Source organism: Balaenoptera physalus, assembly GCF_965194825.1.
Source record: "Balaenoptera physalus genome assembly, chromosome: 2".
Classification (NCBI taxonomy): Eukaryota; Metazoa; Chordata; class Mammalia; order Artiodactyla; family Balaenopteridae; genus Balaenoptera; species Balaenoptera physalus.
In genome coordinates this window covers 30,864,102-30,879,924 of record NC_138883.1, presented here as the reverse complement: position 1 = coordinate 30,879,924, position 15,823 = coordinate 30,864,102, and the positions used below count along the sequence as shown (strand labels likewise).

General features: G+C 40.4%; 1 protein-coding gene across 8 annotated transcripts in view; it reads left to right on the top strand.

Moving 5' to 3' along the window:
- SIPA1L1 (signal induced proliferation associated 1 like 1) overlaps window positions 1-15,823 on the top strand; it is a 383,378-nt gene that overhangs the window by 228,007 nt on the left and 139,548 nt on the right. For 7 of the 8 annotated variants that reach the window (XM_082451505.1, XM_082451510.1, XM_082451509.1 and 4 more), the window contains one exon: window positions 13,074-14,874. In XM_082451505.1, coding sequence (XP_082307631.1) covers window positions 13,377-14,874 — 1,498 coding nt within the window. In that variant the 5' untranslated portion in view covers window positions 13,074-13,376. Of the gene's footprint in view, window positions 1-8,106; window positions 12,223-13,073; window positions 14,875-15,823 lie in introns of those variants that run through there. The other variant, XM_082451507.1, reaches the window with a different exon arrangement.

Sequence of the window (15,823 nt, the reverse complement as noted above, 5' to 3'; positions counted from 1 at the left end):
TTGCTGAATGAGGATAGTGGTCCATTAAAATGAGGGAATAGACTAAGAAAGAGAAAGATAATGAGATCTGGGAAGCATGGAATTCATCCCAGGAGAGGAGGGAAGGAAATGTCAGGATGATGATGGTGATGATGTCTTTCTGGAGATGCCTGTGCAGTAGACTTGGAGATCAGCAGGGCTGGATTGGAGCATGAAGATGGAGAGAAGTCTCCAGGAGAGAGAAATGGAATGGGCACCTGTTACTTTTGACCACGTGAGAAACAGGAATGAGAAAAGTGTTTTTGTTTGTTTGTTTGCTTCTCTTGTTGAATTTAGAAAGAATTAAGGGTAGGTATATAGAAACTAAGCAATTGAAAAAAAGCAATTATTAACTCCAGGAAAAATAAAAGTAAGCAACTGAGCAAATATAGCCATAGTAATATAAATCCTAATGTATATATGTGATATAACTGTGACATACATATATAAATCTATCCATGCATAGTTACATAAACTAGGGCAAGGGAAGTGGGGAGACACTTACTGGAAGCATGCTTACTTCTCATCTTCCAAAACAGAACTTCAACAGAGAATATCTAAGATTGATAAATCAAGAAATAGCACATAATCATGTTATTTAGGAACATGGAAATACTGGAGGAAACAGTGCTATGAATTGAAAGTGATTGCTCCTGGGAATGGAGAAGATGAAATAAAGCACTACTGTTTGGTTTTGTTTTTTCCTTAAATGCCTGAAGTACTATTTGCTTTAACGAGTGTATGCATTACTTTGGTAAAAAAAAAAAAAACATAAGTGAAAAGCTAAATAAATAGCAGAGTAGTGAGTATCTTTGTACCACAGGTTTTCCTTCTTACAGATGGTAAAAATCACTTCTCAATGTTTGTTGTACCACTTGTTTTCCTGTTCAGATGTAGTTGACATTCTCTATTAAAGGCTAAGGATCATAAAGTTAAATAAGGTGCAGTTCCTGGCCTTGAAACACTTGTGGCTTAGTGGGTGGTGTATCAGGAAACTTTAAAAAATCAAGATGTTCTTTATGATTGCCTTTTGGGGACTAAGAATGTGGGGGCAGTGTTAGGGACTGTAAGAGAAAGAGTGGATGCCCGTAGGTCACAGGAGTGGGATATTCATGGGGCTTGCTGAAGGAACAGTGATTAGAGAGGGCTGGTGTAAGTGTGAGAAGGAGCCCTGGGGCTCAGCAGAGGAAACTCCCTTCTGCTGCTGGACAGCCATCCATTTGCAAATGTTGAAAGAGAGAATGTGGAGCCCAACAGTATGAATATTTTCTGGTTTACCCACCTTTTTTTTTTTTTCCTGAAACGGTTCTACCAGTTTCTGTTGCTTCTACCAACACAAGGATGTCTGTTTTAACTGTAGCACCATTAACAGTGGGAGGACTGACATCCCTAGAATTTTTCCTAATAGGTATAAAATGATAAAGTGTTGTTTTGATTTGTATGTCTTTTGTTGCTTATTATACCCATGGTTGTTGTAACACTAGTTAGGCTTTTTCTTGCATTTGTGCTCTGTTGAAAGATTTTTTTTTTTTTTTTTTTTACTCCAACATATCCTTTCTTTTAAACCTATTTTAACGAAAGTTTCATCAAAAAATTTTCAAAATCAGTTATTTTGTCAGAAAACTTCAAACTGACAGTCCCTCACTTTTTATTCCCAGCAGAGCTGGTGTTAGAAGGTAATAATGCAAAGTGAAATCAATTTCTTTAAAGTGGAGAATCCCTCTCTTGTTTTTTATTCACCATAAATTACCTGCAGTCCTCTCAAGGGATGCTGTTAAAAAAGGTAACGTGTCAGGGGATGGGGCGGAGTGTGGACAACCTCCTGGAAGAGACAATACCCAAATGCAGTCTTGAAGGAAAAGAAAGAGTTCAGCAGGAGGAAGAGGGATGGGTAGGACTAAGCACAGAGAAGGAGGGAAGAGAATTGGGTGAGGTTATGTTTCAGTAGAAGTTGCCACCTGGTTTCTCCTGAAGGCTCCAGAGTGCGTTCAAGGTGCATTCAAGTACTTGCACCTGGTTCCCCTTTCCCTTTTACTAGAGCTGCAGGTTCAGAGAGTGCAGAGAGGCTGTGCTGTTAACCAGGGAGATGCATCATGCATTTGGGAAATTCTCTTGCCTGAGAGCAGAGGGAAGTTATTGTGAGGTTTCGAGCAAGAGAGTGTAAGTGTTGTGCTTGCCTGCGTGCACTTTATAGAAACGCCTGCATAGGCAAAGTGATCACATTTTAAAGCGAGTGATAATGCGAACAGGACTGCATTTTAAGATCGAACTTTACTATGTCCAGTTAGGGGATTTATTTCACTTTGCCACAAAAATGAAAAGGGTGACCAAGAAACAAAAGAAGACTTCCTGCCACAAGGTTTTATCTTGGAACACTTGGTCAGTCTGCATTTTACTTAAATTTTTTTCCCCTAGTTTGTAAATGAACATTGAAGTGATAAAGTTAATAGATTTGTAAGATCTCATTTAGAAATCAGAGGTTTTTAAGTTTGGAGGCATAGATAAAAATAACTTCATTTGAAGGTTGTAATGTTTATGTATATTTGTATATGTACATAATTAGTAAAAAATACTAAAATTTTTATATAATTAGTAAAAAATTTACATAGTGAAAAAAAAAAAAACCTTGGAGGGTTGTGGTGTGCATTGACTTAAAGTTCTTTCTTTGCTTTTGTCGTAATTTTTGTTGACAAGTTGCCAGAAACATTTGTATAGGGCTCCTGTTTTCAGAACCAGGATAAGTATATAAAAGATTCAAAATGTGTCCGTTGTGAAGTGTTTCATCAAGTGCTTTATGTCAGGTTGGCAAGGGAGGTCCCCTGCCTCTCCTGAACATAAGTAGATTGTTTCATGCTTCATCAACCACCCTCCACCTTTCTTTTCTTTTTTTTCTGGTTCTGTAAGCACTGGAGTCAAGTCTCTTCAGATGTGAGCTGTTCCCTGCACTGCATCCTTTCGCTCCCTCCTTCTTACTCAGTGCCTATCTTATTGTGTTTGTACTCCCGACCCCAGCACAGAGTCTGGAAGAATTGATGAACCAGTGGGGGGGGCTACCATTGGGGTTGGGATTGGGATATCTTGAAGGAAAGATGTATTTTTCACTTTTTTAGCACGATTTCAGTTTTGTTTTTTTTTAACAAAGCGTATTCATTTTTTAAAAACAACTGAAAAAGGGGGCAGCAAAGTGGAGACTTTTGTATGGGAGAAAAATTATTTGAGGATAGAAGATAAAAATTATTTTGACCATTATTAATTTGATGGCAGTGATTTTTAATTTCTGTTTTCTGTTGTCTCTGCCACCTGTGCTGTACTAACCACCCCTCCTTCCCTTTTCCTGTGAATGTGTTTACTTACTTTGCTAGGATTCTTGACAGCAGATTCTATTGTGCATTAGTTATCTCATGTGATGGTGCCTTATCCAGTTCTGATTCACTTCTTGTTGCTCTTTTAAGAGATTTTCTCATTATTATGGCTATTTTTCATGTACTTTGATGATGAGTGGATTGAAGAGAGGAAGGTCAAACCACTCTTATTTTTCATTCACGACTGTTGTGAAGACTCCTTAAGAGAGAACAATGAAGCTTAAATCTGTATTAAATTTCAGTGAAGGCGACTTTTTTTTGATAGGTCTCCCTCAACACAGTTTTTATGAGATAACCATAATTACTTTTTAGATTACAATATAAATTCTGTTAATGTATCAATTAATTTCTAGTTCATCTTAGCTGGGACCGCATGGCTTTTGTTGCAAAGGATTCCATTTCAAGGATACTGAGCTTAGGTGCTTTGAGGGTGAGGATTGGATGGATCTGTGTCCTCCAGAACCTAAAATGTAATTGAGGAGGGAAGGCCCAACCATTTGTAGAGTTAATTTCAGAAAGTAGGAGAAGGAGAGGCATCTTATGGAGGGTGGGTCCTCCAGTGCCAGGAACATGGCTTAGGGATCAGACCCAAAAGTGACCCAGTCTTTTCTGAGTGGCAGGGTCTTAGTAGGAACTGCGGTGGATGATACCCGCATGCAGATTGATGTGGGGAGTAAACGAGGTAGTTAGTGCACAGTAGGTGGTACAGATGGATGCTCAGACTGTAGTTACAGCTGGTGGCAGCAGATTGTTGAAAAAGCATGTTCTTGAAGGACAGCCTGGTGAAGCGGACAGGGTAGAAGTCAGGGAATGAGGAAGTCTGGCTTCACATGTGGGCTCGGCCCCAGCTGTTTAACCTTGGTGGACTTACGGTGGCCCTGAGACACCCCATGTGGAAAATGAAGGGATCAGACAAGGTATTCACTCTAATAACTCACAGTTTTAAAATTCTGAATGTAAGGTCAAGAGAGACACCCTCGATTCCAGTTCAGTCATTGTGGAGCCTTAGGAAAAGGTGCTGGTTTGTGGAGGGCAGATTAGTCCCTGCTGTTACAGGAAGAAGGTAGGCTTTTGGGGGTGGGTGCCACTTAATTCTGAGCTCCAGGCCTAAGTCACACAATAATGGGGTTGCAATTGAGGGGCCTCTGAAGTTTCACGAAAGACAAGTGACATGACCACTGCAGCATTTTAAGGAAGTTAATTATCAATATATTTTCCCCACTGGGTGTAGAGATTCATGTCTGGATTGGGCTTCAGAAGTGATACTCAGGCTACACATGGAGGCCTTTTTTCTTTTATAATGTATTTTCAAAATAGTTTTTCTGCCATAAATCCTCTAACTGCTATCCCAGTATTTATTGAGAGAGAGCCCTCCACGCAGTGAGCGCTTTGTCAGGCACAGTGTGCTTACCTCTCCAAAGGGGAGATACTCACCTCCCAGGGTGCTTGTGAGGGCTGAGAGGATGTACAAGGGTCAGAGAGCAGAAAGCATGGCAGAGTCCCACGTTCTCCGAGCTCTGTGGGGAGAGAGTTTATGCTCAGAAATAAGAGTACAGTGAAACAGACAAATAACCCAGCTGCAGTCTGTATTTAAGGAAACACTAAGGCAATGTGGAATGATTTTATGTTTTAATTTTTCCCTTTTAAGCTCTTGGTTCTTGGGTGGTATTTTAAAAGCTGCTATATGAAATATGGTTACTGTTGATATCAATCATGATTAATAATGTTTAGGATATTAGAGTGTCGTGTAGAAGGAACTTTCTGTTCACCTGTTGTTCTTACTGATGTGGCTTTCTACTCTTTTCCTAAGCCAAAGTTAAATATGCCTCAAAGTGCCCTTTATTAAATTGTTTTTGGAATATAAATACTCAAATGAGAAAACCATGATGTCTTTGACAAAGCCAGTTGTTCTGTCTTACTGAACCCTCTGGTTTCCTACACTCCTCTTTTCCTCTTGCGGTTAGATTTTAGGAACTTGAGAGTGGAAATGTTCCTTCTTTGCCTCCCCCTCTGATAGTGACTAGCTCAGTGCAAAGCATTGAACAGTGCTCGAATAGCCCACGCTGGCAGCCTGAAAAGCTGTCCTTAGTGATGCAGATTCTCAGCTGTGGTTCATCCCGTGTGGATCAAAGGCAATTTTTCATGGCTTGTATAGTTTAAATCTGACTTAATACAGTTCAGACCATCTCTTTCCTCTCTGCCCTCAGAGAAAATCAGTACTACTAGATTCTTCCTTTCCAGGTTAAATGTACAGTTCCAGTTCCTTGAGCCATCGATACCTCATAGCACTGTTATAATGCTCTCCAGAGTGTTGGTCTGCAGTCCAAATGGTGACCTTCTTCCAATTTAGCTCGAGTCTCCACAGAAGGGGGGTTGTGAGGACAAAAGGTGAGAAGTACGTGTACATCGGAAAGTAGATGTGTTCCAGGAAAGGGCAACGAGTGATGATGACTCGGTCTGTGCTTCGTTTAGGCGGCCTCACCTGACTGCCCACGTCACTGCAACCTTGTGAAAGGGTGAAATGGAGACTCTTGGGTATGTCAATATTAAATATAAAAAAAGCAATATTAAATACGAAGAAATGAGGAAATATAAGCAATTGTGTTAATCATCTGTATGGAGTAATTATTCAAATCCTGTAAATACTGCTAATCTTACAATCTTTAGTAATCTATACTTTATGTAGCCCTCTTTGATTCCATTTTAATCAGGGGATTTAGCATAAGGTCATCTTATTGGAAGGACCTGATAGCTGTTGAATTTTGACTTGTCTGGTGATTTGAATGGTTGGAGGTTTAATATGGTGCAGTCTTTAATAATTAGTATTCAAAATCATACTACATACCCAGATCATATTTTATTTTATTTTATTTTTTTAAAGATTTATTGATTGATTGCTGTGTTGGGTCTTCGTTTCTGTGCTAGGGCTTTCTCTAGTTGCGGCAAACGGGGGCCACTCTTCATCGCGATGCGCGGGCCTCTCACTATCGCGGCCTCTCTTGTTGCGGAGCACAGGCTCCAGACGCGCAGGCTCAGTAGTTGTGGCTCACGGGCCCAGTTGCTCCGCGGCATGTGGGATCTTCCCAGACCAGGGCTCAAACCCGTGTCCCCTGCATTAGCAGGCAGATTCTCAACCACTGCACCACCAGGGAAGCCCTTATTTTATTTTTTTAGTAACAAAATGATGTTTCTTTTTTTTCTCCTAAGTTTTTTCTTCTGATTATAAAAGTTATAGTGCTCATTTTAGAAAATAAATAATATAGACAAATACCAAAAAGAAAGAAAAAAATATTATTCATAATCTAACTATGTAACAACAAGCATTATAAATCCTTTGGTGAGCTTCCTTTGGCTTGTTTATATATCTTTATATAACTCTAAAAAGCATAGCTAAATTTATAATGTATATACCATTTTGTTTGTATTCTGAATTCTTCTGAAACTGGGCCTGTTTGTGCCCAGTTACATTCAATAGGATGCGGAGTATAAAAATGCTTTTGTTTTTTTTAACGTTAGTCCATGGTCAAATCGGTTAAGAAATATCTTAGTTTAATAGTAAGTGTTGGGTTTTTGTTTTTCTTGTTTCTTTTTTAACTGTAGATTTCATAGAGCCTTAATATACTAACATGTATTATCATGTCGTAACAGAGGTGATAGTGTGTCCCTGCCTTATTTATTTATGGAACCCTTTCTTATGAATTAATAACTTGGATTTGAAGCGCAATTCAGGGAAAGTTGATAAGCTTTTCCCCCTGCATAGTAGACATTTATTGGTTGTCTCCCCTGACATCCATTTCTCACATGCCTTTCCCCAGATCCTATTTGGTAATAGGATGATCAGTACTAGATCACAGTTTGCAGGATTGATGAATAACTTTTTAATGGATTTTAAATGAATATTAATGTACAAATTAGTATTTTCAAAACACTCACTACCTTCGTGGATTTAGTCTGCTCTCTTGATATCCTGGGTGCCGGCCATGGAAACTCCATGCCCCTGATGAGTTGGTGAGCTCTGATTTCTTTTCCTTGAAAGTGTTCATTTGCTGCACCTCAAACACTATTTTTCCCCTAATAATCCTGGTTCACTGTTACCTTCTACTTATTACCTTTGACCCTACTTTTTACCTTTTACCTCCCTATTTCAAGCTCCTCACACCTAGCTCTTTGACATTATATTAATTGCTTACTGCATAAATTTTGTCATATTTAAATATAAGTGTTCGAATTTATTCTGTTCTCCTTTACTTTGCCAGCTATGGAATCGTTTCCCTGCCCATCAGTAATTCTGTCATGTATCTTGCTCCATACGTTTTTAATTTTATCACCTCTCTTCTGCCATCAAGCTCACTGCCAAATTTTCATGTTGTTTCCTTCACCCGCAACTATGCAAAGTATCTTCAAGCCTTACTAGGCCTTTGAAGTGGAACTTTCTTCTTTGAACTTTTTTAGTTTGGAGGGTGGGTGGGAGGCAAATGTTATTATCTCTTTTGGTCCTCACTCTGTCCAAACAAGCACTTTCTAAAAAAATATTTATCCTTATTTTTTTGTGGCTGCGTCGGGTCTTAGTTGCGGCGCATGGGATCTTCGTTGAGGCAGGCAGGATCTTTTTGTTATGGTGCGCGTTCTCTTTGTTGCGGCGCTCGGGTTTCTCTACTTGTGGCGCTTGGGCTTCTCTGTAGTTGTAGTGTGCAGGTTTTCTCTCTCTGGCTGTGGCGCACAGGCTCCAGAGTGCGTGGGCTCTCTCATTGGGGTGTGCGAGCTCAGTAGTTGTGGCGAGTGGGCTTAGTTGCCCCGCGGCATGTTGGATGTTAGTTCTCCCACCAGGGATCGAACCCGCATCCCCTGTGTTGGAAGGCGGATTCTTTACTGCTGGACCACCAGGGAAGTCTCCAAACAAGCACATTTTAAATTGCTTTCTTATCTCTAAACTCAAATGTAACTTTATCCTGTTATGTATGTTTTGTATCCATAACTTCTTTTTTCACTTTGGTAATTCCAGGGCAAGTTATCTGAATCTACTTTGTCTCCATCAGTGCTTTTTTAGATAGTGAACATTTGTAGAGCAGGAACTAGATTTATCAGCTCCTCTCTTCCCAATCCTTCCTACTTTTTGTTGAAGGGATAGAACGGAAATGAAAGAAGGGGGAAGTCCAGTCTAAAAAGTTATGTGCTGATTCATAAAGCTTAAATTATCCAGGACATCGCACGGAGTCGTTTGTATGTGTTTCAAGGCTAACTTGAAAGAGTGAGACGTCCCTTCTATCTGAGATGTTACTTTTATGTAATGTGAGTGAAATTCAGGAAAGCCAAGAAGGGATGTAAAGAGAATTGTTGGCCTTATTTGGTTATCTTAGCTAATCTAATGTTCAGGCACTGTGGTGTGATATTTCTGTTTTAAAATAAAGTTTCCTGTTACAATCCAAAGCAAGAATATTTATGGGTATTTTAAGTCTGTGTATACAACTTCATAAACTATTTACATTGACATTTTCATAAATACTGATGTTGTATATCTGTGGAATCTCGGGGTATTTGTATAGTTATTCATCATCAAAATTCCTTCTATTGCCTGTAAGCATTGAGAGTTGGCCCTGTATTTGAGGCTATACCAGTTAAGGAATCTAACAACATCCCATTTTGGAATATGGAAGTAATTGATGAGGAATGCTACATCTTTTTAGTGAATATAACATCGTATTGCAGATTATTTCAGGGCAGGAACTGTAAGTTGTTGTTGGTTTTTTCTTTCCTTCCCACATCTTCTTGTGTAACCTTTAAACTATTCTTTATGCCCTTGGCACAAAGAAAGTTTCCCATGTTGTTCGTTTCGTTTGGTTCCTTCAATTATTTATTGTTCTCATTTCCTTATCACCCATTTATTTCTTGGAAAAATTTTATTTTCCCATTTTTTTCTGCTTGTTAGTTAATTCATTGTTGAAAATAGATAAAAAGGGAAGATATCAAATGAGCACGTGCATATATTTTATCTGGAGTTTAGGGGAGAGGGTCATGAGAAGAAATTTGGAGGTAACTGCATAGAGATAATCTTTAAAGCTGTGGGTACCTATGACATCACCAGACAGTAGTGGCTACCATGCAGATATCTCCCAAAGTAATTTCATTATTCTGCTTCATTCAGTTGCACAGGCAGCTGATCCAATGAAGTCAACACCCTGCTCTCCAGAGTAATATTTTTACTCCAGTGTAGCCAGGCCTGCGATCTCATCCTGATGCACTCAGTGCTCAAATGGATCCTAATGCTGATACCCTTTACAGCCCCTTCCAAAACTCTGAAGACTGGTAAGAGAAGTAAGCCAAGCATACCACCCTGGAATCACTAGCTTTTGAATGGAGCTCACCAGCGATCCTGAGGAATGAGCCAAAAGAAAGAGGCACCAGAAATTAAGGAGAACATGTTCATCATGGAGGCCTAGAGAAGACAGAGTTTCAGGAAGGAGGGGGAGAGGTCAAGAATGTAAATGTCTCAGTGAGCCAGGATGACAGGGACTGTTTTTACACCTGTAGCTTCCCTTGGAGGGAGGGACTGTTTCCCCAAATATCCCTAGCACCAAGTGTGTGGTCTGTGTTCAGAAGAGAATGCAGAAAGGCTCAGGGTGATTTAGAGGAGAGGGGGAGGTACTTCTTCTGGAAAAATGGTGTTATCAGAAAAAGCTGATAGGTTACCTGGTGATAGACCTTGAGTGATGGAAAGACTTTGATCTACTAGACGTTGAACGCATCTTCTCCTTTTCTGATAGTTTCCAGGACCTCACAGAACTAGACTGGTACTGGTATTCTAGGTAAATGGATCTACCATGGACTCAAATAGTACCTAGAGCTGTAAAATTAAACATATAACAAGGATATTTCTTAAATAGTTTACTCTTTCAACAGATGGAGGTGACATGCTGTAAATTAGTATTGCTCTTCTATTCTGTTGTTTTTTTACCATATTTAATGATGCTTAGGCAGGTTTGCTGATAATTAGGAGAATTGCTAATAACTGTCAGTATATGTTTGCTCTTTCCATCAACCCCGAGGAATAGGTTTTAGGTGTTATTGATGTGTCATCATATTACACACATGGATGGCATCTTTATTTTCAACTAGTACTTGAATAAATGCAAAGCATATATGTTTGTACAGATGCTACTCCGTGTCTGAAGTTTCATATTGTGCCTAAAGGGGTTTGTTGCTATAAATAAGGATGGGAAAGAGGAAGGGGAAGAGAAAAGGAAAAAAGGTCCTCATGACAAGAAAAGAAAATCTGTTATTTAACTTAGTTGTCCATCTGGAACCTTCTCCGTTTTTACAGGTCATTAAACTGTGGGTACTCTCTCCCCTATGTGCCCGTCTATATTTTGAAATTAAAAGATAACATTGAGTTGTTATTATAATCAAGATGTAATAGGAGTCTTGGCATTTCTTTTAAATTACAAAGAAACATAGTTATATCTGTATAAGATTTTTTTAAACCCATTAAAAAACACAGGAAGCATATGAGATGGTTCTGAAAAGGTGTCCTGTAGTAGTGACGATCAAGAGTGGAGATTTTTCAAGTCAGTGCTATTTACTGTATTTTGGTGCTGGCCTTCAGTTTCCTCCTACAATGGATATAACTTCACATATCCTAAAAAAGTCAGTCCTTCAGTGAACTCTATTCTAAGGGAAAGGAAATGTGGAAAGAAAAGAGTTTTTACCCCGGTGGGATTGGTGCATTGGCTTTTTAGAGAATGTCTGTTCTGGGAATGGTAGGTGATTTATTTGCATTTCTGTGAGCTTGTGAGAAGCATTGCAAACATCTGATTTTCATAAGAATCTATTGAGAATTATTTTGTATGTCAGTGTATTCTTTCTTTGGAAGCTATTTCACTGAAATAAACAGCTTCTTTTTCCCTAGTTCGTTACAAAATAGCTCATAAATTGTGGTTTGGGGTTGTCAATTTTTTTTTTTTTTTTGAAATGGGCTAGTGTTTATTTTGCATCTTGCTTCAGTTGCCCAGTTTCCTTCCATTTTATAAGGAGCACTTCTTGAACCTTGGCTGTGGCCACATGGGCTGCCTTCAGATTCAGCAGTTAGCACATTATTCCACTTGAAGGTTTACAGTTCAAGAGGAGCTTGGACAGTTCCCAGATGTAAAGTCAAATCATAGCAATCTGACGATAGAAGTATCTAGAAAGCTCAAAAGCCAGGTTTAATGGGTAGCTGTGCAAAACCATTATCCGTTTCACAAAAGATGGTGAAGAGGAGCGAGAGGGAAAACAATTGGCGTTACTGTGCCGGGCTGGTCTGAGCAGCCCGTGCGAGCGCAGCTGGAGTTCAGCTGGCCCTGCATTCTGCAGGCGGCCGTACGTTTTGAAACACCCCTAAATGTTCCAGCCTTTAAATAGCAGCGAGTCTTCTAAAATGATGCTGCATAGCGCAGGAGAAATTAAAGCGGCTGCCTGGGAGGCAGGAAGCCGACTAGCGAGATGCTTAATTATCGTGGAAGTAAGTGCTTGTTGCCGGGGAGCGGAGCGCAGCGAGCGCGGGTCGGCCTGGGTGTCAGCCGTGATTTGTAGACAATGCGGCCCCGGCAGCGCAGTGCTGGTTCAGCAGCATCTTTCCAAACGTGCATCTGGCAGGAATTTAAAGGCCGCCTCTTGTGTAATTTGTGGAACCTTGGAAAAGGGTGCTCTGCCTTTATTTTCATGACGAACGCAACCATTCAGGATTTTGTGCTCAGAATTTGTGCCTCTCTCCTCCTGATTGACGTGCTCCCGAGGAAGTTGGCTTTCTTCACCTGTCACCTGGAAGGATGTTAGCAGTTCTCTGTCGTCGCCTGGGGGATATGGAAAGGTCTGTCCACAGCAGCATTTGGTTTCTGCTGTCTTCATAAATTAGTGCCAAAGGGTGGGGTGGGTTGCAGTGTGTAAGGAAATGCAGGCATTTTGCTAATGAGTGAAATGTTTCTAGCTTTAAGGGTAGATGGATCTCAGAGCTTGGGAAGAGGTGGTGGAAAACGCTGGATGCATTCTGAAATACTCCTCTTTGGCATAAGTAATAAAGTAGAGGGAAATATAGAAGCGTGCTAATGGGTAGAATGGCTCCGGGAAAACCCTGTTTATTTTCTCTCTGTTGTATTTGCTCTTGCCAACTCTGTTAAGCCTTTGTAAGGAAACAAAAAAAACAAGTTTGGATTTTGAAATACAGAAGAGGTTAAAAAGTGAGCGTTGCGACATATTCAGTGACATAATTTTTCAATTTTTAGTCTTGTTAAAAAACTGTACGTTGCTCTAATTATCGAACTCTGTTGGTTATGCCTTGAACTTCTGGTCAGCACAGTGGTTCATGATATTCTACATTATTAGAGGTCATTGGAATCTGTACGTCGTCTTTACTTGGGCTAGGAGCCTTGATATCCTGGAACGAGATCCCTCACCCCCCTTCGCAGTGATATGAAACAGTTCAATTAATCTGAAGTGTTAATAGTCTTTTAAAATATATATAATTTAAATGATGGATATTATTAAATGCTTTCACTTTGTTCCTTCCTTTCAAGCCTGCTTTACTAAAAAGATGGGTTGATCCTTATCAACCACAATCCATTAGTGACTCTTTTATTTGCATGTGTCTGGTTTTGGCAATTGCATGTTTATTTTTAGATGTATTTATCAAATGCTAATTCCAATTGCCCTTCTCTCTTTTAGAGAAAGCATGGGATTATGGCAATCACAGAGTCCCAGAGATACAAGTTGCATTCAGTTTTTTTCTGAAAGAAAGCCATCTATCAAAGTGAAGCAGAGGAACTCTTGTGGATTATAATGTTTTGAAGGTCTGGATTTTCAGAGGTTTGAAAATAAGGCATTGTTTAACCTTTTAATTGAAAAAGATTAAGATCTCATGCAACTGATGTATTTTCTGGAAGCCATTCTCCAAAAGGGAAGTGCACATTTAAAACTTAGGTATGATGGTCCTTTCTGCAGGGATTTAAGTCTGATTGCTTTTACATCATGACCAGCTTGAAACGGTCTCAGACAGAAAGGCCGGTTGCCACTGAAAGGGCGTCTGTTGTGGGCACAGATGGCACCCCCAAAGTCCACACGGACGACTTCTACATGCGACGCTTCAGGTCCCAAAACGGCAGCTTAGGGTCATCAGTCATGGCTCCTGTAGGCCCCCCCCGAAGTGAAGGTTCTCATCATATAACCTCGACCCCTGGGGTCCCAAAGATGGGGGTTCGGGCAAGGATTGCGGATTGGCCCCCAAGAAAGGAAAATGTAAAAGAACCTAGCCGTTCAAGCCAGGAAATAGAAACCTCAAGTTGCCTTGAGAGCATGTCCTCCAAAAGCAGTCCTGTGAGTCAGGGAAGTTCTGTAAGCCTCAATTCCAGTGACTCAGCCATGTTAAAAAGCATACAGAACACACTGAAAAACAAGACGAGGCCGTCGGAGAGCATGGACTCCAGATTTCTCATGCCTGAAGCCTACCCCAGCTCCCCCAGGAAAGCTCTGCGCCGGATACGGCAGCGCAGCAACAGCGATATCACCATAAGTGAACTTGACGTGGATAGCTTTGATGAATGTATCTCGCCCACCTACAAGACGGGGCCGTCACTGCACAGGGAATACGGTAGCACATCTTCAATCGATAAGCAGGGAACGTCCGGAGACAGCTTCTTTGACTTGTTAAAGGGCTACAAAGACGACAAGTCTGATCGAGGTCCCACTCCGACCAAGCTCAGTGACTTTCTCATCGCCGGTGGGGGCAAGGGCTCTGGTTTCTCCTTGGATGTCATAGACGGACCCATCACACAGAGAGAGAACCTCAGGCTCTTTAAGGAAAGGGAAAAACCACTCAAGCGGCGTTCCAAGTCTGAAACCGGAGACTCGTCCATTTTTCGTAAATTACGCAATACCAAAGGTGAAGAACTTGGGAAATCGTCGGATCTTGAAGATAATCGATCGGAAGACTCCGTCAGGCCCTGGACGTGCCCAAAGTGCTTTGCCCACTACGACGTCCAGAGTATATTATTTGACTTGAACGAGGCGATTATGAACAGGCACAGTGTAATTAAGAGGAGAAACACCACCACGGGGGCTTCGGCAGCTGCGGTGGCATCCTTAGTCTCGGGGCCTTTGTCCCACTCGGCCAGTTTTAGCTCCCCGATGGGCAGCACAGAGGACCTGAACTCCAAAGGAAGCCTCAGCATGGACCAGGGAGACGATAAAAGCAATGAACTTGTAATGAGCTGTCCGTATTTTCGGAATGAGATCGGTGGAGAAGGGGAAAGGAAAATCAGCCTGTCCAAATCAAATTCTGGTTCCTTTAGTGGATGTGAAAGTGCCTCCTTTGAGTCTACCCTCAGCTCCCATTGTACAAACGCAGGAGTGGCAGTACTTGAAGTGCCCAAGGAAAACTTGGTGTTGCACCTGGATCGAGTGAAAAGATACATCGTGGAACACGTGGATCTCGGCGCATACTATTACAGGAAGTTTTTCTATCAGAAGGGTGAGTAGAGATCTTTTACTATTTTAATTTTCTTTTGCCATACTTTCTGAAAAAGAGTACTGTCTATTAGGTTTTTTAAGCAGCGTGATGTAAAATTTGCATGAATGCCTTCTCCTGATGGTGAAAGAGTTAAATAGTTATTTGCTGCAGTGTATTTCCTTTTGCATTTTTGAGTTACTTTCTCCTTTTAGATACATTAAATATCTTGTATTGACTAGCTTATGAAATATTAATTTTTTTAAAACCTTTGATTTAATGGATGAAATTGTAATCTTTGTGTAGAAGACTTGCTGTGTCACCTTTAGGGATAAATGTCATATAAAGTTAAAAATATTATAAATACAGCTTTTTTTTAAAGGGTTACTAAAGCAATCTTAATGCTGTTTTTCATTTATTTAGCACTTTTACAGTTAGTACGGGACCATTTCTTTTCTGCCTCAATGTTCTCATTGGTAAATGGGAATTATAATACATTCCTATTCATTTCACAGGTATTTTAGTGAGAATTAATTTTACTATTTGACAAAAGTATCAGAGCCAGGAATCAAACCTAGGTCTTCTAGATTTGAGTGTAAAAGTCACTGGAGTGAGAAGTACTGTTAACATGTTGGTGACTTCCTTTTCCGTTTTGTATGGGGGAAAATATATGCCTATATTGTTGGATTGTACTGCATGTGAACTGTATTTGTATACAGTTTTATCTCATGCTTTTAAGAAAACTCTGTGATTCATTGAAAAGTAGTTTACATGAACTCTTAAGAGCTTTCTAGTAGTGTTTTTGAGCAGCATTATTAATTGAAGAATGAGTTTGTCACGCAAGCACCCAAGCTAGGAAACAGGATGCTTGCCGAGGAAGAACATACACCTGTGGTCCACTAGCTAGCTCAGTCATTTCTGCATTGAACCCAAGTGAGAGGCCCCCTGTATGCAAGCTACTAGAGCAGTTTTT